Source organism: Carcharodon carcharias, chromosome 34 (assembly GCF_017639515.1).
Source record: "Carcharodon carcharias isolate sCarCar2 chromosome 34, sCarCar2.pri, whole genome shotgun sequence".
Lineage (NCBI taxonomy): Eukaryota > Metazoa > Chordata > Chondrichthyes > Lamniformes > Lamnidae > Carcharodon > Carcharodon carcharias.
Genome location: NC_054500.1, coordinates 11,805,202 through 11,828,391, shown reverse-complemented (window position 1 = coordinate 11,828,391; position 23,190 = coordinate 11,805,202). Strand labels below are relative to the sequence as shown.

The window sequence follows — 23,190 nt, the reverse complement described above, 5'->3', positions numbered from 1 at the left end:
ATGGAAAAGAGTAACAGCAATCCCCCTAACGGATACTCAATGGGACAGCTTTTCCAACGTTTGAGAAAGAAGTCCCCCCCCCACCACCCCCCGCCAATGTCTCCTGCCCTTGCTGCTCTTCCAATCACAGATCCTGTCCCCGGAGGAAGAGCAGGAGACAGAAATCTATGACTGGAGGAGCAGCTCCTCACAGGTTTCTGTCTCTCCCATGTTATGGGGGCAACTTTTCTTTCAGCGGTTGCTCTCGTGATTGAATTTAACAGGGTTTTTGGGGGGGGGGGCTTTCCAAGGGCAAATTTGCCCTCTGCCCACATGTATCTTGAACCCTTTATTTGCAGTGAACCTGAAATCCAAAAGTTAGCCTCAGGGTGAATGTGATGAATCCGCTACCCCCTGCAGGCTGCCACCAAAAAAAAGATAAATGTTTAAAAAGTATTTACTTAAATGTGGAGGCAGCCTCCTCATGGCCCCAATATATCGACTGTCGGTTTGAACCTGGGTAAAGTGAGTAGTTTCAAGTACCAGGGGTCAGTTGTGGCACAATATGAAAGTGGAAATTCAGCAACAGGTTAGCTCTGGTTGGAGTAATTGGAAGAAGTGCAGTGGAGTATTATGCGACAGAAAAATATTGTTGCAACTGAACAGAAGGATCCTGCAGGACAGTTGTGAGACTGGCCTTGCTATACAGTGCAGAAACTTAGGCAACATCAAGAAGAGAGGAACAACAACTGGATACTCATGAGTTGCGGATGCTGACCAGAAAGGACAAGATCAGGAGCCAGCAAGGGGCGGGGGGTACAGTCAGTGAAGATTGTGGAAGCACGACGGAAGAAAATAGCTGAGAAGAGATCAAAATGGATATGGTCCTCTGTTGCGCAGAGAGAGAGAGGGCAAATGCGGTGAGGTAAGTGATGGAGATGGGGCTGCTCGGAAGGAGGAGAAGACGAAGGCCTAAGCGCAGCGGAGTTGGAAAGGGAATGGGTGGCTGACAGGAGATGGAGATGGATGGATGGATCAACCGACATTGTGGCCATCGAACCCCCCCCTCCCCTCCCCTCCCCCCAAGTAAAATTGGGAGAAGCCTAAAGAAGAAGTTGTTTAGGCCGCCCCTGTTCCCAATTTAACCGATTACCAGACTGGGCGATCACTTTCCAGCCAATTGCCTTGGGACATTCATTAAAGTTGGACAACGCCACAGCACTGAGCCAACTTTAGGCCTCGAACTCAAATTCGGGCGCTCGCTTCCCGCCTGATTTTTTGCGCGCCAATCAGCGGCTTCGCCGACTCCATGACGGAGCCACCCGCACTGCGCATGCTCCTGACCGCGTCCTCCTCCTCCTCCCCCCCCCCCCCCCCCCCCGCTTTTTTGGATGACCAACCGCGCATGCACTGAGCCGCCCGGCCTTAGGGAGCTGCGCAGGCGCGGAGTTCCGCGGGTGCTTGAGAGCGGGACGGAGGGAAAGAAAACGGTAAAACAAAAATGAACGGGGTGAAGTCCGGTGAGGGGGAGCGGGGTTTTTAAATGGTAAAGCGCGGCCTCCTGCCTTGACCCTGAGCGAACCCCTGGTCCCTTTGTATGTGCCCCGGCCGAGTCTTCCCCCCCCCCCCCCCCTCCCCCTCCCCCTCCCCCTCCCCCCGCGTGGAGTAGGCCGCAGGCCTTTGTTGCTGCGGGGTCGGGTAATGGGCCGGCCGAGCAAGGGGTAAGGGTGAAGATTGACTTCCAGGCCCAGGCTCGTAATCGGCTGTCGGGCGGGCCCCGCTGACCTAGCTGGGGGAAGGGGGAAGGAAGGGGTTTACATGGACCTGTGGCCGGTCGAATTAACCACGTGCTCCGGGGAAAACAGATTTGGGACAGAGCCTTCCTCGGGGCTGCTGCTTAGACGAGGGATTCTATCAATCGATGGGCAGAGAAAGGGCGCTGCGGCTCTAGCTCCCTGACTTGTACTGGGGCAGCCCCTGATCTTGTAGGGGATAGTCTACATTAATTTATGTTTTGAGCTAGTCCGACGATGCTTTTCATTTTTGAAATGCACAAGAAAGCAACTACTCTCAAGTAGTATCAGCATTTTTCTTTCTCCCCTTCCGCTTTATCGTGCAGGGGTATTCCAGTCGCCCTCTTGCACTTGTACCTTTTTGGCCGCTGTTGGGTGTAATCTGATCCTCTAGTTCCCTGCTGCCCGTGCAGAATGAGTGACCGGAGTGTGCTCTCTATATTTACTGACTTCCTTTTTCTGGGAATATTGAGAGGCCTTTTGTAAGAACTCTACCACTGCTTTGGCTAAAGGATGTTGGCATCAATATGGATTGAGTCTAGTACCTACCTACTTGGTCTGTTCATTAGAGATAAAAACAAAAACAAAAAAACTGCGGATGCTGGAAATCCAAAACAAAAACAGAATTACCTGGAAAAACTCAGCAGGTCTGGCAGCATCGGCGGAGAAGAAAAGAGTTGACGTTTCGAGTCCTCATGACCCTTCGACAGAACTAGAAGCTCTGTCGAAGGGTCATGAGGACTCGAAACGTCAACTCTTTTCTTCTCCGCCGATGCTGCCAGACCTGCTGAGTTTTTCCAGGTAATTCTGTTTTTGTTTTGGTCTGTTCATTGTCTTAATCAGCTTGGGGGCGGGGGTGTGAGAGTTGTTGTGACTTTTATATAAGGATGATTTTATCCAACTCATTGTTTGACTATGCCAATTTCACTGTCCTTTTTTTCTCAAACAAGGTTTTGTTAGCTTTTATTTTTGGAATTGGCTGCACTGTGATGCTGCTTTGCATCCTAGTACTAAAACTGTGTTCAAGATGAAATGAAACCCTCTGATGCCTCTGTAAGTTGATTAGCTGAGCCACACAAAGCAGGAAAGTCTCCAGTTTAATACCTAGTCAAAGCTCAACAGCCAGACCTCAACCCAGGATACCAGTTAAAGCATGACAGAGGCCTGTCCCTGGCGAAGGAGAGGAATCAATCTTTATTCCTGACCACTAAGCCAGTGACTGCTGCTGGAACATGGATACGTAGATGTTAGAGCTGCATTTGGCCTAAGTGCCCCATGTTCAAATAACATCCTGATACAGTGCAGAAGTTTATGCATGAGTAAGAGGCTTTTATGTGATACGGAAAAGAAAAACTTCTGTTTAGATTCTGAATAACATTATCTCAGGATATCCAGAAGCCTTTTACAGCCAATGAGTACTTATGAAGTATAACCACTGTTGTAATTAGAAAATGTGGCAGTCAATTTGTACATAGCAAGTTCCCACAAACAACGATTTAATGATGACCACATAATATGCCTTAGCGATATTGATTGAAGGAGAAATATTGGCCATGAGAACTCCCTGCTATTTTGAATAGTGCCATGGGATCTTTAGCATTCAGAAGAGATAGTACATGGGGTTTTGGTTTAATATCTCATACAATAAATCGCAATTCCAACACTGCAGCACTCCCTGAGTATGGAACTGGAGTGTCGGCCATGATTTTGTGCTTAAGTTTCTGAAGTGGGACATGAACCCACAACCTGCTGACTCCAATGCAAGAATATTACCCCTAAAGAATACTAGAGGGATTCCAGACCTTTCGTACCCTGGTTAACATCTGTTTTTCCAGGAATGGAGAAGTGAGAGGGAAAAAATAAATCCCTTTAAGCTGTCAAGCTTGGCAGCTTGTTACAACAAACCACTCATCTATTGTGACCCGCTTCTGGCTGGTATGGGTCAGTGTTATTGGCATAAACCTGCTTGTTCCTGCTCTATATAAATTGGATCCATTAATCTTATTGTATTGCTCTTATTGAGCACCTTTTGAGATTCTCAAGTACTGCAGTAGCCAACTGCAGTGCCACGATACATTGTGATTTATCTGTGGCTATATTGATTATAGTGGGTTGACTGTGATCCTGCCATGACTGAATTGTATGTATGGGTTTGGCACAAGTTGCTTTGTGTTTCATGTTCTGTTGTTTCTGGCCACACTTCCAGTTTAGAATTTGGAGTGCTGAGTATGTGAGCTCAGGTTCTAATCGCTTTGACATGGCTTTGCTGTCTGTTTCACTCTGTTGCTATGTGACACCATACATCACTAAAGTTCCAGTAATTCTTGTAGGAAGTGACAGCTAACATATTGCACTCCCTATTTACTGTATAAAACACTGGATTCAGCCTGAGCAAATAAATGGATGACATGTGGCTACATTCTGCACTTGTTTTCTATGACTGGTGAGAGACTGTTTTGTCAAAATTATAGAGTAAAAGTATAAATTCTCGAGGATCCAAGTTTAAAATGCACCTCCTTACTGATGGTGAAGGACCTGTCCTCCGTTTGGCTCCTGTCCCAGTTAAGATTCTAGATCTAAGATCCATGGCACAGTCCTCAAATCATTTCTCTCTTTCTCGTAGCTATCTGCTTGCCTTCCTTTACTGTTTTTCTGTTTTGTCGTGTGGTGTGGCATTTCTTCCTGACTCGACGTAACAAGGGATAGTTTATAAAGGAACCTCTCAATCTGACATCACATCATCAGACGTTCTTGCATAGGGGTAGCATGTGGATAAGAAATAGATGGGTTTGAGGATAAACCCTAAAGAGGACTTTGGAACTATGGGAAGATTAACCATTGCAGGAGATTCTCTGGTTCCTCATTGGACAACAGGGAAGAGTTGAGGAGGAGAAGGGCAGTGTGTTCAGTCATGTCAAAGCTGCAGAGGGGTTCAGAAGGGGTACATACAAACATACATACGAAAAAGGAGTAGGCCAGTCAGCCCCTTGACCCTGCACCGCCATTCAATAAGATCATGACTGATCTGAATGTAACCTGAACCCCACATTCCTGCCTATCCCAGATAACCTTTCACCCCTTGTTAATCAAGAAACTATCCAACTCTGCCTTAAAAGTATTCAAAGATTCTGCTTCCACCACCTTTTGAAGAAGAGTTCCAAAGGCACTCAACCCTCTGTGAGCGAAAAAAATTTCTCCTTATCTCTGTCTTAAATGAGCAACTCCTTATTTTTAAACGGTGATGCCGACCCCCCCCCCCCCCCCGCCACACACACACACACACACCCAAACACCCCTAGTTCTATATGCTCCCACAAGAGGAAACATCCTCTCCACATCCATCCTGTCAAGACCCCGCAGGATCTTAGGTTTCAATTAAGTCGCCTCTTAGTCTTCTAAATTCCAGTGGATGCAAGCCTAACCTGTCCAGCCTTTCCTCATAAGGCAACCCACCCATGCCTGGTATTAGTCTAGTAAACCTTCTCTGGACTGCTAATGCATTTACAATGTACCAGTCATATACGATGTAATTTATGACTTGGATTAGGACTGTTTCAGTGCTGTAGTAGGGTAAGAATATTGATTGGACAGGCCCAAACATGAAGTTGCAGGAAAGGGGGCACAGATTTGGGAGGTGATAAATTGTTCAGGGACTTTGGAAAGGAAATGAAGATGGGGAGTGTAATTTGCAAGGACAATGTTAAAATGGTGAGTTTTTAAAGGAGTGATCGATCACTGGACATTTGAAAGATAGTGGGATAGTATCTGAGGAGAATGGACCGTTTACAAAATGAACTAGCCTGGGGGCCAGGAAGGGATGTTGGGTGGTCAGCAGAGACCAAGGTAGGTTTCATGAACAAGTTTGAGTGGGAATGAGAAATTGGAGAGAAAATAGAGATTGGAGAGAAAATAAGCCAAAGAATTTTTTTGCATTCTGGAGTAATGGAGAACACAAGGCTGTCATTGAATTTATGCAAGGCTGAGTTCAATGGTTTTTTGATTGATAAAGGAGTCAAAGGTTATGGGTGTCAGGCAGGAAAGTGGATTTGAGGCCACAATCAGATCAGCTATTGATCTTATCGAACGGCAGAACAAGCTTGTTGGGGTGCTGAATGGCCTAGTCCTGCTCCTAATTCTTGTGTTATTGTGGAGTAGTGAGTAGTTTTGCACACTGAGTGCTGAGAGACTGATCTGATCCAGCCAGATCCGGTGCTGAATAATTAAATTTGTTATGTGCTCTGTAGGTGTTTAGGAACCTGATTTAAGTGATTCTAAAGAGCAAGCCAGGAATCACAAATCCCAGCATTCTCCTGCAACATGCTCAGATTTGGAGTGGGCTGCGCATGCACAGTCCATTGTATTAAGAGTTCTTTGGGCTGGGGGCATGTGCTAGTATACCAGTGTGAAGAAAAAAAAGGTGCAAAAACCCCATCAGGCAACCCAGGAGTTGGGGCGCTATACCAGAGAGGAGGCACAGGTCAGGGGACACAGGTCCCAAAGAGGGAGCCCAGGGAGAGGTCCCAGCGGAGGAGAGAGAACTGGGAAGGAGCCATTGGGAGGAGGAGACCACTGGTAGAAACCCCTGGGAAGAGGAGCAAAGAGGCTCGAAGCAGTAAAAATGCTGCTTTCAGTGGGCTTCAAATAGTGAGATAAAAACAAAAAAACTGCAGATGCTGGAAATCCAAAACAAAAACAGAATTACCTGGAAAAACTCAGCAAGTCTGGCAGCATCGGCGGAGAAGAAAAGAGTTGACGTTTCGAGTCCTCATGACCCTGTCGAAGGGTCATGAGGACTCGAAACGTCAACTCTTTTCTTCTCCGCCGATGCTGCCAGACTTGCTGAGTTTTTCCAGGTAATTCTGTTTTTGTTTCAAATAGTGAGAGCTTGGGAGAAGCCCTGGAGAGTGAAAAGGCAGCAGAAAGTTGGTGCTTACTTGTTGCAGGCTTTTGGGGCAAAGGTAACCCTTTGGAGCAGTGGTGTTCTCAGCATGGCTGAAGAGCTGAAGTTGTGTCTGTGAGTTGGTGCTGGACTGCTGACTCGGGAATCCAAAAGAACAGAATCTCTGGAAACAAGATTGAAACCCTGCGAGGTAAGCCGTCATTGAGGCAGCCTGAGTCTTTTGGAGAGAATTCCAAGGCTAGATCTTCGAAAGGGAAGACCAAGGGTTTGCAATTTCTCATAAGAGAGACAAGTTCTAACAAGACTGTGTAACTCAGCGAATGCTAATGCCTGAGTGGGTTACTGAGAAATCCATGGCTCCTGTCTTGGTTGGATTTGCCATTTATTGTGCAGTGTAGTATGTTTGGCCACAGTTTGCCTGATAATTCACATGTATCTCATTAATTCTGAATGTTGGAGTATAAGATAGAAATTGTAAATTGTTTTACTTTTCTGATTTTGTATAGTAAAGTTTATGTTCAGAAACTGTGTGCAATCTCATGGATTTATTCTCTTCGTAAGTGCCTTGGATCTCAAACTTTGTCTACTTTAAACAAAAGTTACTGATCCCTAACCAAATCGTACCAACAATTTGGGGGTCTGGTCCTGGATCATAATGTTGAGATCTGCTTCTCTTGGACTTAAGGGAGTGAAAATGGGCTGTACTAGGGGTGGTGACCAGAATGAGATTAAGGGATGTTGAGAACAAGAGTATCCAAGGTGGAGGTTAGGAAGTGCTTGAACAGATTGACAGCTGCAGAAGTATCACTGCAAACAAAGAGCCAGAGTGTAATTGAGAGGTTGAAATTAAAGAATGTCAACGTAACCCAGCAGATTTACCTGTTATTTGCATATATATTTTCATTTGGCTACTTGTGTACACAACACTGTCAGAAGGAAAGTTCTATGGGTTTATATATATTTATATGTAGATATACAAATTGTGTGTGGTTTTGAAGGCTAAGTTTTCACCTTTATATTTCCGTCTCTCAATCTGGCTGAAACAAGTTTGAGACCTTCCCTGTCTCTTTATAAATGCCTGGGATGGAATAGGATTGAAGAGTAAAAATGCAAATGTTAAGTGCAGAGCTGCAGCATCTGTGTCCAGTGTTGGCGCCGTGATGTGATGGGGCATTGAGGCTTTGCAGAGGAGGACCACAAGATTAATTCCTACTTTAAAGCTACCAATGCGGGCTTACAAGAGCTGAGGTATAAACAGAAAATGCTGAAAATACTCAACAGATCACCCAGCATCTGTGGAGAGGGTAGCAGAGGTAAACTCAAATGGAAGGTCAATGACCTCAAACATTAACTTTGCTTCTCTCTTCATAGATGTTGCCTGACCTGTCTGAAAATACATATCAGATTTCAGGCATTCACTGTATTTTGTCATAGTGTGAGAAGAACTGGGTGTGTGTACTTAAAGGGTGGGGCAATGGGGTGATTTGACTGAGGCCCCTTTTCTGTTCATGTGGACAAATTGAAAAGGTTAGGGAAGACCAACGGTCATGTTTACAAGTTTTGCAAGGGCTGAACTACAGATTCATAAATCATTAACTAAGTAGCAAGGCAGGTCAGCAAAGCCACTTAGAAAGAAACTCACAGTAGCACCGGGGCCCAGTTTTAGAGGAATACAATTGAAAAGCAGAGAGATTATGTTGAACTTATATAGACCTCGGTTAGGTCACACTACACACACTTTGATCTCTATCTTAATAAAGGAATTGGAGAAGGCGCAAATAACAAAAGTAGTAGAAGGATATGCTGATGTTGGGCTATTCTTTTTGTCAGAGATTAACAAACCCGTGGAACAGGCTGCTGGTTTGTGCAGTGCTATAAAGCTATAAAGGTTATATTGCCTTTAGCAAAAGATGGACCTACTCCTGCATAGGGAAGATATCACCTTGTACAAGAGGTAGATGCTTTGTAATATAATTCAGGGTCAGTGAGATTCCCTGGACTAGATTCCATGAGGGGTTGGAATGTAATTTTCCAAATTCTCTTGCTCCCCAGCCCAACTTGATTACGGAGAGTCTGTATTGTGATGTATAAGGCATTATGGCTCTGTGTGATGAGAGAGCAGGATTTTTCGTAAGTTCATGTGTAACATTCTCATACTATCCTGTGCTATTTTCTGTCTTACTGTAATTTTGACATGCAGACTTTTCATGCAATTCCCATAAGCCTTGAGGGCTTCCAACACTCCCACCTGTTTTATTCTCTGAAGCCCTGAGGAATGGAAATGGTATACTTCAGGTGCAGCTTTTGTTGCCAGTTATTAAGCTGGTTGTGTGATTACTCAGTGTATTGGGGTTGTTAGTTGACGCAGGTCTTTTTATGGTCAGGTGGTGATGTTTTGCCCTCGTAAGGCATGGAGCTCCTTTTATGTCTGTCCTCTTCACTCACTTAACCGTGTTCCCCTGCGGTGGACTCTATCTTTGCCCCCTTGCAATTCCTGTGGGACTGTCGTCTCTAATGTATCTTTGATATTTAAGCTGATTAAAGGAGCTTCTGAGGAAAATAGAAATATAATTTTTCCCCCCGTTTGGTTGGGGAGGTAGGGATGTAGAACATGGGAGCAGGAATCTGAAAATTCAAGCTAGGCCATTCCAGGATGATGTCTAGAAGCACTTCACACACGAGTAGTGGAAATCTGGAAAACTCGGCCATGAAGCTGTAGAGGTTGGAGGTTGATTGAAAATTTCAGAATTGAGATCGATTAATTGTTTGGGCATTGAGTGACAGCTGGTAAATGGAGTTAAGATACAGTTCAGTCATGATCTAATTGATTGATGGAACAGACTTAAATGGCTGCCTCTTGGCCCTACGGAGATTTTTCAGAGGGCTTGTATTTAGTCCAAATAGCTGGTTGGTTTTGGTGCATGTATTTTAACTTTCAAAGCAAGTAATACAATTTATGAAGTGCGTGTATGGATGGGGGTAGTAGGGGAAGCTCGAATTTGAGAACCTGCAGTTGACCTAGAAATTAAATGTAGGTGTGTTCGCAGGTGAAAGCATACAATCTTGAAGCAAGGTCTTGTTTGTTTGCTGAATTAACTCCATTTGCATGGAGCTGGTATTGCCAAAATACCTGGTGACTGAAGGAAGAGTGCTTTTCCAGAACGCCAGGTGAGAAGTTCAGTGCTGCAGGTCCCTTCCTCACTCCATATCTGTGGAGAGTCACTGAATTGCTTATTTTGTTTCAATCCACAAAAGGCATTAAAATATGGACTGGCTGTTCGCGAGTTAGTCAACCACAACAAAATTATACTCAAAAGCTACCTTTGCTTTAAAATTTCTTATTCTCATTGTCCCAGCTGCACAGGTTAGGTGTGCCAGCCCTGTGACCAGCTGTGTACTGTGGCCTTGAACTGCCCTTGACGGTGATTGGCCTTGTGACATGGGGAGCATTAGAAATTGTGCTAAAATTTAAGAGAACATACTTGCCACAGCAACATTGAAATGATTTTTTTAAAAAAATACCAACCTGCTTTCTAAAAGAGATTGCAGAGAACCAAATCAGTTACATAGCTAAAAGACATTTGTATTTAATGGAGTTTGTCATGTTTCAAAAAATATTTTCTTGTATTAATTTTGAGTTGCTGCTCTTTTTTTTGCAAGTTCAACTATGTCAAGATACCATACTGCAGCAACATGTTGTATTACTGTGCATTGCCTTATCGGTGCTTTGCATTACTTCAGAGAGAATCTGAAATTCCACTGTGATTATGTAACTATAAAATGGGAGGCTACTGTAATGACGAAGAGAGAAAGGAGACATTGTTGCTGGATTTTTCTTACTCCTTAATTACATAGATATTTAAACAAAAGAATTTCATGTCCTTTTTTTAAAATAAAAGATTTTAAACCTGTGTTGGGAGAGAAGAAGCAAGTCCTGACCAGGCAGATACATTTTAATGTTGCACTGCCTGTGTTTCTGCTGTACAATCTGCTCCAGTGCCAGCAGGTGTTGGGACCCCTGTGTCTGAACACTAGACGCAAACATATGGACTGCAGTGGCTCAAGAAGGTAGTTCACCGCCACTTTCCCAAGGGCAGTTAGGGATGGGCAACAAAAGCTGACCTAGTCAACGACGCCCACTTCTTGTGAAAGAATTTTTAAAAATTATGCATGCTCCAGTGTAACTGTGCGAGGACATGAAGCTCTCAAAGTTGTGTGAATATTTGTTGTCACTTGAGATATTTTATGCTGCATTGTTGTGCAAGGTCTCTCAATAAGCGTTTTCTCGAGGGGAGCCAGGTACTACCTGAAATCTGCTCATGCTCAACAGCTAAGTATTTGAAAATGGTGGCTTTCAAGTGCACATAAAAACTATGGCCATTATAGGAACCTGGTACTAAAATATTTCAATTGTATAGAATTGTAAGTGGTTAGACTCTGGGCCAGTTTTATTTCAAAACATAAAGTGGTCAATGGATATGTAAGGGAAGAAAACGATGGCTTCAGTTGAGATTGATTTTATTTTTTGCCTTTTGCAGGAGCTGAAGAATGTCGTATTACTCCAGAAGCTCCAGAGCTTCAGACTGCAAAGTCTACGTTGGTGATTTGGGAACAGGAGCTGCCAAAGGAGAGCTGGAACGAGCTTTCAGCTATTATGGTCCTTTGAGGAATGTGTGGGTAGCACGGAACCCTCCAGGTTTCGCTTTTGTGGAGTTTGAAGACCCCAGAGATGCAGAGGATGCTGTGCGTGGGATGGACGGCAAGTGAGTATCTTGGAAAAGCCCTCAAAATGTGCATGCACAATATAGCACACCCAATTTCATTGGCAACCCTGAGTCAGGGCTCCCTTGTTTTCTGAGTTAGTTTGGATGGTAAATGACCTCTGTCATAAACGCTCACAAAGATCCCAGCTTCCATCACTAGTCTTGCTTAGAATGTACAACATACAAACAGGCTGTTTGGTCTAACTGGTCCATTCAAGCTTCTTCCCAAGCCCTCTGTGTTTTCCATTTGCCCTTGTGTTTATCTAGCTTCCTTTTAAATACATATATGCTGTACGCCTCAACTACTTATATGCGTTCCACTCTAACCACTCTGGGTGAAGAAGTTTGGCCTAAATTCACTATTGCATTTATTGGTGAGTGTTATTTATGGTCCCTAGTTTTGGTCTTGTCCAGAAATGGAAACGTCATCTCTATCATCCCTTCAATGATCTCGACCTTTATTAGGTTAACCCTCAGCCTTTTCCTTTCTAGTGAATAAGAAGGTATCAGTGAACTGGCCAGGTGAGCAGAAAAGTAGCAAATGGAATTCAGTGTGGAGAAGTGTAATGCATTTGGCGAGGGCAAACAAGGCAAGGGAATACACAATAAATGGCAGCTTACTGAGAAGTGTAGAACAATAGAAGGACCTTGGAGTGCATGTCCACAAATCCCTGAAGGGAGCAGGCCAGGTAGCTAAGGCACATGGATGCTTTATTTTATTGCCTGAGACATGGAATATAAGAGCAAAGAGGCTATGCTAGAACTGCATAAAGCATGAATTAAGCCACAGCTAGAGTATTGTGTACAGTTTTGCATTTCAGAGCAGGATGTGATTGCACTAGAGAGGGTACGGGGGAATTTACGAAGATATTGCCAGGACAGGAGAATTTTAGCTATGAGGAATGATTGGGTAGGCTTGGGTTGTTTTATTTGGAACAGGAGGCTGAGGGGACATTTAATTGAAGTGTATAAAATTGTAAGACTCCTAGAGAGACTGGATAGGGACAGAAGCCAGTAACCAGGGGCATCAGTTTAAAGTAATTGACAGAAGGACTAGAAAGTAGTTGAGAAATTATTTCACCCGGAAAGTCTTGGAGATCCAGAACTCACTGCCTGATAGGATATGCAATTGAAGTGCTGTAACCTGCAGGTGTATGGACCAAGAGCTGGAAAATCGGATTTGGCTGGATTGCTCCTTTTTGGCTGGCACATCCATGATGGGCCAAATGGCAACCTTCTGTGCCATAAATTTTCTGTTTCTATGAATGGACTGGAGCTCTTCCTATGAGCCTGTGCTGTTTTAGCTGAATTCAGTTAGGACGGGTGTCTTCACTATCCTGTGTTATGGAGGGTAAAATCAGCCATTCTTTCCACTATCGTTCACATCACCTGGAAATATCTGTGGAGCTTTTGTGTTGGGCTTGGCTGTGATGCTCATTGAATAAGTTGGTTTGCTTGGGCAAGGGTGATTGGTGGCCTTATGATTCCAGTAGGCGTTCAACTCCTGCTGAAGTCATATTAGTTCATTAAATATTTTTTTATTAAATGCACTGTTTTGAAAAAACTATTCAGATTAAAATAAAACCTATGCTGGCAATGGGCAGAGGGTGTCATCTTCAAAGGTGGATGGTGTTAGAGTTGGAGGCACTTGTCAGAAATTTGAACCCACCTTTCCTTTTTCAAAGATCATTGGAGCTGTTGTGCATTTCCAGCATTTTGTGTTTCTTGCTTAAAATGTATTTTGTTGGAGATCAGGATATATGGGGTTTTAGTACTCCACGGAGCTAGCTGGTTACAAATGTTTTCTCTAATTTATGTAGAGAACTCAACATGGGGTTAAGACCCTGAAATGGATGTGAAGCTTCCTATATTGTAAGGCACTGTTGCCTCCTAGCTCTTTAGAAACAGTGTTCTCTCTCTTTTTCTTTCAGAGTCCTTTGTGGATCGAGGGTGAGAGTTGAGCTGTCAAATGGGATGTCACGCAAATCGCGCTATGGCCGCCCTCCTGCTCGCCGCCAATTTGACCCCAATGACCGTTGCTATCAGTGCGGCGAGCGAGGCCACTACGCCTATGACTGCTACCGTTACAGCAAGAGAAGGCGCGGCATCAGGTAAGCTGCCACGGGCACGCTGATTGAAAAGTGGGAATATCAGTGTCGTCCGATCAGCGGGATAAGCATGAGTCTTAGAAACAAACTGCTATTTATGTAACTGGCCCTTGAAAAATCTGAGCAAAATGGGGAAAACACTGTATAAAAGTCAAGAGGGAGCAGTAAGAGAGATATAAACTTTACCAGCTCGGTGTTGCTCTGGCACAAGTGTTTCATTCGGAGGTGGCAATGCAAGCTTTTTCTTGACTGTTCCTCTCTCTGGTTCAATTTCCACAATACATTTGGTCAAATTTGGCACTTTCTTGTTCTCAAATCTAATGCACTGAAACTCCTGGTCTAACAGCCTCACTGTGACTGGTAAAGCTCAGCTTGGTTATGTTCTAGCACAGAGCAGCATTGAGGCAGTCCTGTTACCTACAGCTTTAGAAGATAACATTGTTTTCCCCTGCACCCTGCTTCCTTCTCCCCTCTCCCACCAAAAAAAAAACCCAGCGCAACATTTGGGTTGCGTTGAATTTTTCTAGGCTGTAGGTAACTGAACTTGGTAATGGAGGGTATTCAAAATGTTATATCTTGAGGTGACTGATAAAACTTTTAGAAGACTTAGAAGTTTTTTCTGATCTCCATATTTAATGTTTTGATATGTAAGTGTACATTAAATGTCTGACTTGTCTTTTGTTTAAACACTATAATATGTACATGTTTAAATGTTTTGATCTTTTTTAAAATTTGCTTGTGTATATGTAAAGTAAGCGTTTACTATGCATTGTACCTGTAGTATGCAGTTGAACCCTGTTAATTGGGACTCCCAGGTGGGACCAGAGAAAGTCATGCCTTGCCTGTCCAAATTAACAGATTTCACCTGTTTGTGAAATGAATTGAAAGTTATGAATTAGTGAGGTGCAGGTTAGAGCCAATATGGTAGTACAGACAGGTCCAGACAGTTTCCTGAGATTTTTAGTTTTGAGGACTATGTTGATTGTTTTGGTGGCAGGGATGAAACAATAATTTTTAATAATTGCCCTATGACCACATTGACTATAGCCTTTAACCCTCTGCTTCCCATGTGGCAAATTGCCAGAAGAAGCCATACTTGGTTTGTTTGCTCCTTCGTCTCTCCCTCCCCCCGCCCCCGCCTGCCCAAAGAGTATGGCTCCCCTGGTGCTGAGCTCTCGTTGCTTGCACAATTGGCTATTCTTAATGCGAGAGTTTAGCTGGTCACTACAGCACAGAGGGCATCACAGTCAAGGATATACTTGGCTTTGCCTCCTGCATTTTTCAGCAGAAGTCCTCCATAGCTCTCCTCTTCTCTCCCCTCCCTCCAATCCATTGTTCAAGTGGCATTGGGACTACTTGAATGGCTGCCTCAGCTGAGTTTGGATAACTCATTGCAACTGGAAATTTAATATGGGACCTTCTGGCCTCTGACCTTTAGTACTTTACTGTGTGGTGCACTTGTCTAGTTGGCCTTCAGGAGTGGGCGGACTGGAGGGTGGGGGTGGGTTTAGATTTGTAGAACTAAAAAGTTGATGTGATTTGTTTTCAGTCACACAATTCTAGCCCTGTTATTGTTCATCCCTAACCACCAGGTTTACTGTATTTTTCAAGGGCTATTAACAATGTTTCTGGTGTAATAATTCTTTGGCTAACGATTCACCTGATCCAACCTTTCAGGTTGCTGCATTTGAGTCTGTCGCCATGATTAATGATCTTCTGACCCTCATGGCACCGGGCCTTCTAGCAAACTTTGGCCACTGCGGGTTCAGATCTTCTGTTGTGCGCATATACCTCTACCTGAGGTTCTGCTTCGTCCTGCCTTAAAAAAAAATCAGTCTACGGTCTTTGTGATACAGAAAATTGGCCTGTTTAAAAGATGTAACGCTAAAGTACGCCCATCAAGCCAACTAATCAGGCTCTCCGGTTTGCTAGAGGAGCGTCCAACTTAGTCCGTCCTAGTCCAAACTCCCCTCAAATATTCCACAATCAAGCACCACATGTATCCTGATTTGGGCTTTCTGTGTTTGGAAGATCTGCTAGACACAACGAGAAATGAACATAATTAGACCAACCTGCGTCTTCTAGATCTTCTAGATCTCTCTGGGGGCAGAGACGGCTAATCTGTTCTGTAAAGGTTAATTTCTTATCAGGAGTAGTTTTTAATTTTACAAGCCTTTTTTATAAAAGTATTTAATTTTAATGTGACTTTTTAAAGCTTCAATAAATTGGCTGTATGAATCCACGTTTAACTTTTTTAAAGTAACCGTTTTGATAATTTTTTTGACACTTTGTGCAGCGTGGCTAGCTGTCACAGGTGCCCTTGCACCGCCTGAGCTCATTATACTCTCTTCTGTTTTAGTCGATCTCGGTCTAGGTCTCGTTCCCGTTCGAGATCCAGATCAAGGGGGCGTCGTTACACCAGATCCCGAAGCCGCAGCCGTGATCGGTAAGTCACTGAACTTGGCTTTGGTGTCTGGGGTTTGTTGGGCCAGAAGGCTTTTCCTTTTGCCTTCAGAGACTGGCGTTCAGTAAATAATTTTTTTCCATTGCAGCCGATCTCGTTCCCGTTCTCCTTCGTATTCTAAGAAGAGAAGTCGGTGAGTGGCAATCAACAACCTTAAAATTAGAGTTAGACTGTTCAGGGTTGATGTCAGGAAGCACTTCTTCACACAAAGGTAGTGAAAATCTGGAACTCTCTCCTCCCAAAAAGTTTTTGAGTCTGGAGGTCAATTGAAAATTTCAAAACAGATTGCTAGATTTTTTGTTAGTTAGGGGTATTAAGGGAAACAAAAGCAGGTAGGCAGAGTTAATATAAAGATCATCATGATCTAATTAAATAGCGGAGCAGGCTTGAGGGGCTGAATGGCTTACTTAGCAGCCATGAGATTTGGGGCAAAGGGAAGCTTGCCTCTCTGGTGTGTGCGCTCTCTAATTTTCTCTCTAGCACTCTACTAAACTTTGAACAAGTGTGATGGTGCTCATCCAATGTGATATTCACGCCTGCCTGTAACAACACTTGTTGCTGCTTTGGGAACAGGAAACTGAATGAATTGGGCTATGACTTCAGTGAGTGTGAAAATACCAGGGGTTGCAAGTTTTATAATTAAAAAACAAAGCTTGGGCATGAGCAGGAAAGTCAGCTGGAAAGGTAATAGAATAAATTTACTAAGGAAGAGCATTGTAGCAGTCAGTATAAATGAGGGCGAGGCAGTTCGATACACCTGTAAAAAGAAAAATTAAGGGATATAGTAGGTAGTTGGGGTTGATCCATGATAAGAGGGTTGTGGGCTTTTAAAGGCTAAATGCCCCTTTGTGATCCCTAAAATTCTTATGTTCTTAACTGTACATATAGAACCCAAACACTGTAGTTAGTGCTATCACATGGAATAGCTCAGGCAAAGAGCATAGATACTTTTAAGGCGAAACTAGGTAACTCCCTGAAAAAGAAAGGAATGTAAGGATATGCAGAAAGGGTTAGATCGGAGCTGAGGAACCTTTTTCTTGTCACAGGCCATTCACACAGAGGCAAAATCAGTTGTGGGCCCCACACACACATTAACTTAATTTAGTTTTTTTCGACTCGCCCGCTGTTTTAATGCATCAGCTCAATTCAAATATTTATGTTGTTAAATATTATTGTAGTAATTTAGCTGGCGCTTTTATCCAAAGCAAATTCGTAACGAAGATAAATACTATTTTGAAGGTGCTATGGTCGTAGGTCTATATCTTTAGAAATCTTGCTGCGCCGGATCCGGCCCATGAGCCATAGGTTCCCAACCCCTGGGTTAGATGAAGTACAAAGGAAGGATGTTTGTTTGGAGCATAATCACCTGCAGTAACCGGTTGGGCTAGATGGCTTGTTAGCCCAGTTGCTTCACATTGAGTCATGTTGTTGGTTTGAATCCATGTAAATCGAGATTTAAAAAGTTAATGATGGCCTTGCGTTATATTATGTTGCATCTTGATGGTAGCTGTTCCCATATAAGCTTTTGTTTAGATTGGGATTTTGATACAGTGGAATGGTGTGGCACATTGGGAGTTGTTAGATCACACACACAGAAGCAGTTCAGAGTATTAAGATTACAGGAGTATAAAATGAAATGGCAGCAACCTGCCTGAATGCCCTTTTAAAATAGCACTCATATGATGCAGCTTAAAATGGTTAGTGTATAATGAGGTTTAAATAGCAAACCTTATCTCTCTCTGCAGGTCCCTCACTCCAATGAGGTCCAAGTCCAGATCTCCAATTAGAAGAAGGTAGGTGGAATTTTGTTCTGTTTGGAGCACACCTGTCAGAAATGTTAGAAAGTTCTATGCGAATTACTGTAGAGGGAGAGGTGAGAATGGCCATTTTCTTAAAGGAGAGGGCTGGTTTGGAGGAGAGTAAACTTCTTTCTCAAAGACTACTGGCTCAGTGAGTAAATGAGCCATGCACGTCAGCACAGGAAAGTTCAAGCTTCATTTCCTGGCCTGTGCTGAGTTAGGCGACCTTAGCCAAGATCACTGTGATGTGGATGTTTCAATTAACTTCTGTGTTCCCGGTTTGGGAGGAAGATTTTTGTCTCCTGATCGTTATCCAGTCTCTACTGATGGAAGTCCACCCATCTGCATGTTAGAGACCAGAATCAGCTCAGTTCTGAATCCCTCTGGTCTGTAAACATTTAAGGCCCAGATCATCAGTGGTCAATTGGGCATGATAGTGGAGTGGTGCAATCAACATCAGAAAGAGGAGAAACAGTTGGCCAAGTTTTTTTTTAATTCAGATCCCATCCAGATTTGCCAGGTAGATGTAATTTTTCTGATCTGCATAGTCATTTGACAGCAACAACAAAATAGCACCTTTAACATAAAACCATTTCAAGGCACTCCAGAGCAGTGCAATCAGACAAAAATCACCACCGATCCAAAGAAGGGTACAGGGGTGACTAAAAGTTTGGTCAAAAGTAGATTTTTAAGGGCACAAATGATTAGAATTTTTTTTCCCACACCAACCTTATCCCCATCTCTCCAAAGGCTATTACCGCTTGATGCCTGATGAACGTGTAAGTACACTTTATTTTTGAGAGTCTTGACTTTGTGTTGATAGACTATTTGACTGCAGGATGCATTACACCTGAGCCTGATCCTGTCACTTCCAGCGGGGGTTATGTGAAAGTGTGCAAGAAGAAAATCGTGGGTGGGCTGAGATGAGCTGCCACTACCTACGTGCTCCATCAGCACCAAGACTTCCCATTTATATCTCTGTAACATCACCAAACTCCAGCCCCGCCTTAGCTCATGCTATTGAAACCCTCCTTCATGCCTTGTTGTCTCTGAAGTTGACTATTCCAGTGCTCTCCTGGCCAGCCTCCTTCAATCATCCAAAGCTCAGCTGCCCTTATCCTAACTCACCAAGTTATGTTTGCCAATCAGCCCTGTACTTGCTGACCTACACTGGCTCCCAGTCCAACAAGCTGTCAATTTTAAAATACTTGTTATTGTTTTCAAGGCCTCACCCTTCCATAGCTCTGTAACCTCCTCCAGCCTCACAAGTCTTCAAGGTCTTTGCTCTCCTCCAATTCTGACCTCTTGTACATTCTCTATTTTAATTACTGCACCATTGGCTCCTGCGCCTTCATTTGTCTAGGCGCTGAGCTCTGAAATAGCCTTCCTATGCATTCTGCCTCTCTACTACCTCTCCTCCTTTTAACATGCTTCTCATAGCCTACTTCTTTGGTCATCTATCCTATTATTACTTTTGTAGTTCGATGTTAAATTTTGTTTGATAATCACTCTTGTGAAGTGCCTTGGGGCATTTTACTGCATTAAAGGAGCTATACAAGCTGTTAAATCCTCCCAGTAATCCAAGGCCACTGGGGCTAGCCTAGCACTGACCTAGGATTGAATTAGTTGCCTTAGTGATGTGTATCAGTCAGTGGCTTGCTGCACAAATGTGTTCCCTCGTAACTGGACCTCTGGTGACACAAGCAGCCAGGAGCAGAAGGGTGGTGCCTCAGAAAAATCTAAGAGTTTCCTTTAAAATATCAGAGGCATCCATTATAATGCAGTGTTCCTTCATATACTGTCTTGAAATTACTTTTGACAGGAAATGTCTTGATTGAGCTCTTGGTGAGCATCTTAAGCGGTAAAATGGTAAAGTGCTTTTGTGTAATACATGACATTGAAATAATTGGTGCTTGCATGCATAGTATGCTGAATTATACGTTCTCTTTGCTCCCTTTCTTAAAAATCATGACCTGTACTTGGTACTTCGCCTGAAGGGGCTGAGGGGTGACCATGTGCCTGTGAACTGTGTGGCTAAGGTAGAATAGCAGAGCTTTTCCACTTGCAGGGTTCACTGGATAGTGATCAAGAGTGTGTAATCCCTCTCTAAACTGGAGGCATTGAAGCCAGTCTGTACCATGAGTCACTCTTCTCCTACCATTTGCCACCGTGGACTTTGGGTAAAGTGGGAGGGATTCCCCTTGTCTGCTCTCCCTGTCTAAATAAGCCACATCATACAACAATCAGCTATTAATGAGTAATGGATACACTGCAGGCTGTTCACCTGACTTCTAAACTACAGTTCAACTGCGGCATTAGAAAGTGGAAAAAACAAGGATAGATAACTTGTGGGTCAGGGCTGCAGCAAATTGCTGTGTACACAACATATGTTCCTGGTTCAGACAGTGCAAGGTCTCTTGACAACTGAAGAGATGAAGAGTCCATGGCATGGAAAAAAACCTGATTAGACTTAGCTTATCAGGGGCCCAGTTGCGGTGTGACCTGTAGCTGTAAGGTTCGTAGTTAGTGTGGCTGGAGCAATGAGGGGCCTGATTGCAGCGTGACCAGAAAAATGAGCACTCTAATTGGGATATGGTGGGAGCTGGATGCTGGTTGCTCTAATATTTCTCTTTGTGTCCAGCCCTTCAAGATCAAGGTCTCGATCAAGGTCTTTTTCCATTAAGCAAGAAAGGTAAGCCCCATCAGCTTGGGAAATAGCCACAGCTTGTATTTTGTATAATATCTTTGCGTTAGAAAAGACGCAAAATGATGTGAGATGTAATAAAAAAAGAGTGCCTAGCCAATTGTGCCATTCTGGACTGTGCCCCATGTGCCTCCACTCTACAATCACCCGGCAAGCAGTAGATGCAAGGGGGCAGGTACAGCACAAGTGGTCAGGGGACCAATGGATTGTAAAGATAGGGAGGGGCAGGGTCATGAAGGGAATTAAGCAATTAGCTTTTTATTTAAATTGGGTGTGTGGAGGAGGAGCTGAGAGCCAATGAAAGCCAATAAGGAGAGGGATGATGGTTGAGCAGGGTTCAATAGGATACGAGCATCAGCGTTTGATAAGCGTAACTTTATGTAGCAGATAGGGAATGGAAAACAGAACTTTCTGCTATTTCAGTTAATTTGCAGTTGAATGCTGTTGGTTCTATCTTCTCCGTGTTATCATCTACCTTTACACCAACCTCTAGCTCAGTTAGCACAAATGTACCTTCCCTAACTTAGCTCATTACTCTTGTAGTGAAAAGACAACTTGAAAAAAGAAGTTAACATTTTGGGTCTGAGCTGTCAAGAGTCTCGTATTGTCAATAGTTAACAGTGAGATGAGATGGAAACTAATGTATTTGCCCTTTGTCTTTGTTAAAGGCTGGTGGGCCCAATCTGGCATTACACCTGTCCTTGTTATATGAATGCGAAAATCAAGATTAAGCAGCTGCAGTTGAAAGAGTGAGAACTTAGCTGCAATTGTCTGGAGAGCAGTAACAATTTGTAGCTGAATTGACAGGATTGCATTTGGAGTTGTGCTCCCTGGACACTTTGTGAAATTACTGCAGTCATAAACTACTGGATGGGCATCTTAACTCAATTATAAGATTCCAGGAGTTAGGGTTATTTACTTATGTACAAAACACAAGGCTAGTTAGGACCTGGCTTGAAGCTTTTAAAATTAAGGCACTGGGCAACCTGGTTAATGGCTATTTGAGATGGATGGAGTTGACAGAAGTAGAGATCATGTCTATAAAATCTTTGGAGTTAAGTTAGATGCCAGGAAGCATTTATTTTGCCTGCCTTTGTTCCCGGAGCTGAAAAACCCGCTGAGATGAGTGTGAAAAATCACTGCAGCCACCTTCACGAGTTCATGATTTAGCTGCAGTCACTGGTCCACAGGTAGCCACGCTCTTCTGGCACACTTATGGTGGTCTTGGGAAGTTAACTAGGAATTCCCCAGAGCTTATCCTGAGTTATGGTTACCGTAAGCTAGAGATATTGTACTGGACAAGCAACGCAAGTTCAAATCCCACCTTGGCAAGCTGTGAAAATGAATTCAAAAACTGATAAATAAGGGCTGACACCAGAAAATGCCGGAGAATGCTGCCAGATTGCCATAAACACCCCAACTTGTTCACTAGCATCATACGAACATGTGACTGCTGCTCCATGATACACCGTTCAATCTTAATATAGGGCAGCCAGGGATGTGCAATAGATACTGGCTTATCACTGTTGCCTATATTCTGTTTTAAATTAGCTTCTGGTTTCTTTGTGGATGAGTGTTTTATTTGCTTCACTTTGTGATTTTATCTTGATGGGCCGGTGGCTTTCGAACACAAAAAGGGTGTGGGTTCTGTTGCTCCCCTTTGACAGCAGTTTTCCTTTTCTTTCTCTCTTTCAGTCGCTCCCCTTCAGAAAGCTCTCGGAAGAGCCCAAGTCCTCGAGGAGATGATTGAAATGGAAAGACTTTGTGAATAGCTGGGCAATGGGGCCCTCGTCGCCTGACCACCTTTTAACTAACCTAGATGTTTTAGTGCCTTTTTACATGCATGCATTCCACAGAAAAGTGTTACTACTGTTCACTTAGCACGAGTAAATGTTATTAACTGAATGTTGTGAAACAAACTGTACAGCCTGTTCTATGGAGCTTCCTCATTAACTGGCAGGGTTCAGTAAAAATACTTGCATTTCTTTGTATTAAATTTTACACGTTTATCAAAGTACAGAGATTCTGCTTCAGTGAATTTGTTGCAGAGTGTGCCAGGTAATGTCACGAAGATTATACAATCGAGAATTTCTAAAGCTTCCAAACCGGTTAAATATTTTGTGTCTCTACAGTTTTTCCTCCCAGTTCCCAATAATAAAAAAAGGCTTAAAATGTAACTTAAGCATGTGTTCTGTATTATAATGGTATGATTGAGATAATGCAAGGCTGGCAAGTGTGAGATATGTAGTGAAGCCCCTAGAATGGCTTCATTTGTATCACCTTGGTGTCAGTGCTACATTTCTGGTCACCAGAGTTGTGTTGCATTTAAGACTAAACTAGTCTTGGTCAGAGAACAATGGAGAGGTTACCCTAAACCAACAACTGCTTCAATGTCTATTACGCTCGTATGCAATAGATGTCTCAAAACATTTTTTATTAAGGTCCGTATCAAGATGTTGAAAACAAAGGGAAAAGTGGAGAGAGTTAGAATTGGGGAGGAAGCAAAAGAATAGCAGAAGAGGACAGCTTTGAGACCTTTGAAAGTAAGGAGGTAGGTACAGGATTGGGCCGTGGAGTTTCATACAACAGGGGGCCATCAGTGGATCAGGGCAAGAGCAGAAGGTAAATGGGCTTGAGTGGCCGGGGGCAATCCATTGAGTTATCGGGTAGGACTTAAGTT

At 43.4% G+C, this 23,190-nt stretch overlaps 1 protein-coding gene across 3 annotated transcripts; it reads left to right on the top strand.

The window, feature by feature from the left end:
- Nucleotides 1-1,368: 1,368 nt before the first annotated feature.
- On the top strand, nucleotides 1,369-22,687 carry srsf7a (serine and arginine rich splicing factor 7a). Of its 3 annotated transcripts, XR_005941895.1 has the most exons (9): nucleotides 1,417-1,499; nucleotides 11,211-11,435; nucleotides 13,367-13,546; nucleotides 15,903-15,989; nucleotides 16,096-16,140; nucleotides 17,753-17,800; nucleotides 18,557-18,585; nucleotides 20,448-20,498; nucleotides 22,206-22,687. XR_005941895.1 is itself a non-coding variant. In XM_041179289.1 (8 exons), the coding sequence occupies exons 2-8, from the start codon at nucleotides 11,221-11,223 to the stop codon at nucleotides 22,258-22,260; spliced, it is 681 nt and encodes a 226-aa protein (XP_041035223.1). In that variant the 5' UTR covers nucleotides 1,369-1,469; nucleotides 11,211-11,220; the 3' UTR covers nucleotides 22,261-22,687. The 3 variants fall into 3 exon arrangements, 2 of the variants coding, with proteins under 2 accessions (XP_041035223.1, XP_041035222.1); XM_041179289.1 differs by lacking the exon at nucleotides 18,557-18,585 and having other exon boundaries at nucleotides 1,369-1,469; XM_041179288.1 differs by lacking the exon at nucleotides 18,557-18,585 and having other exon boundaries at nucleotides 1,418-1,499.
- Nucleotides 22,688-23,190: the final 503 nt, after the last annotated feature.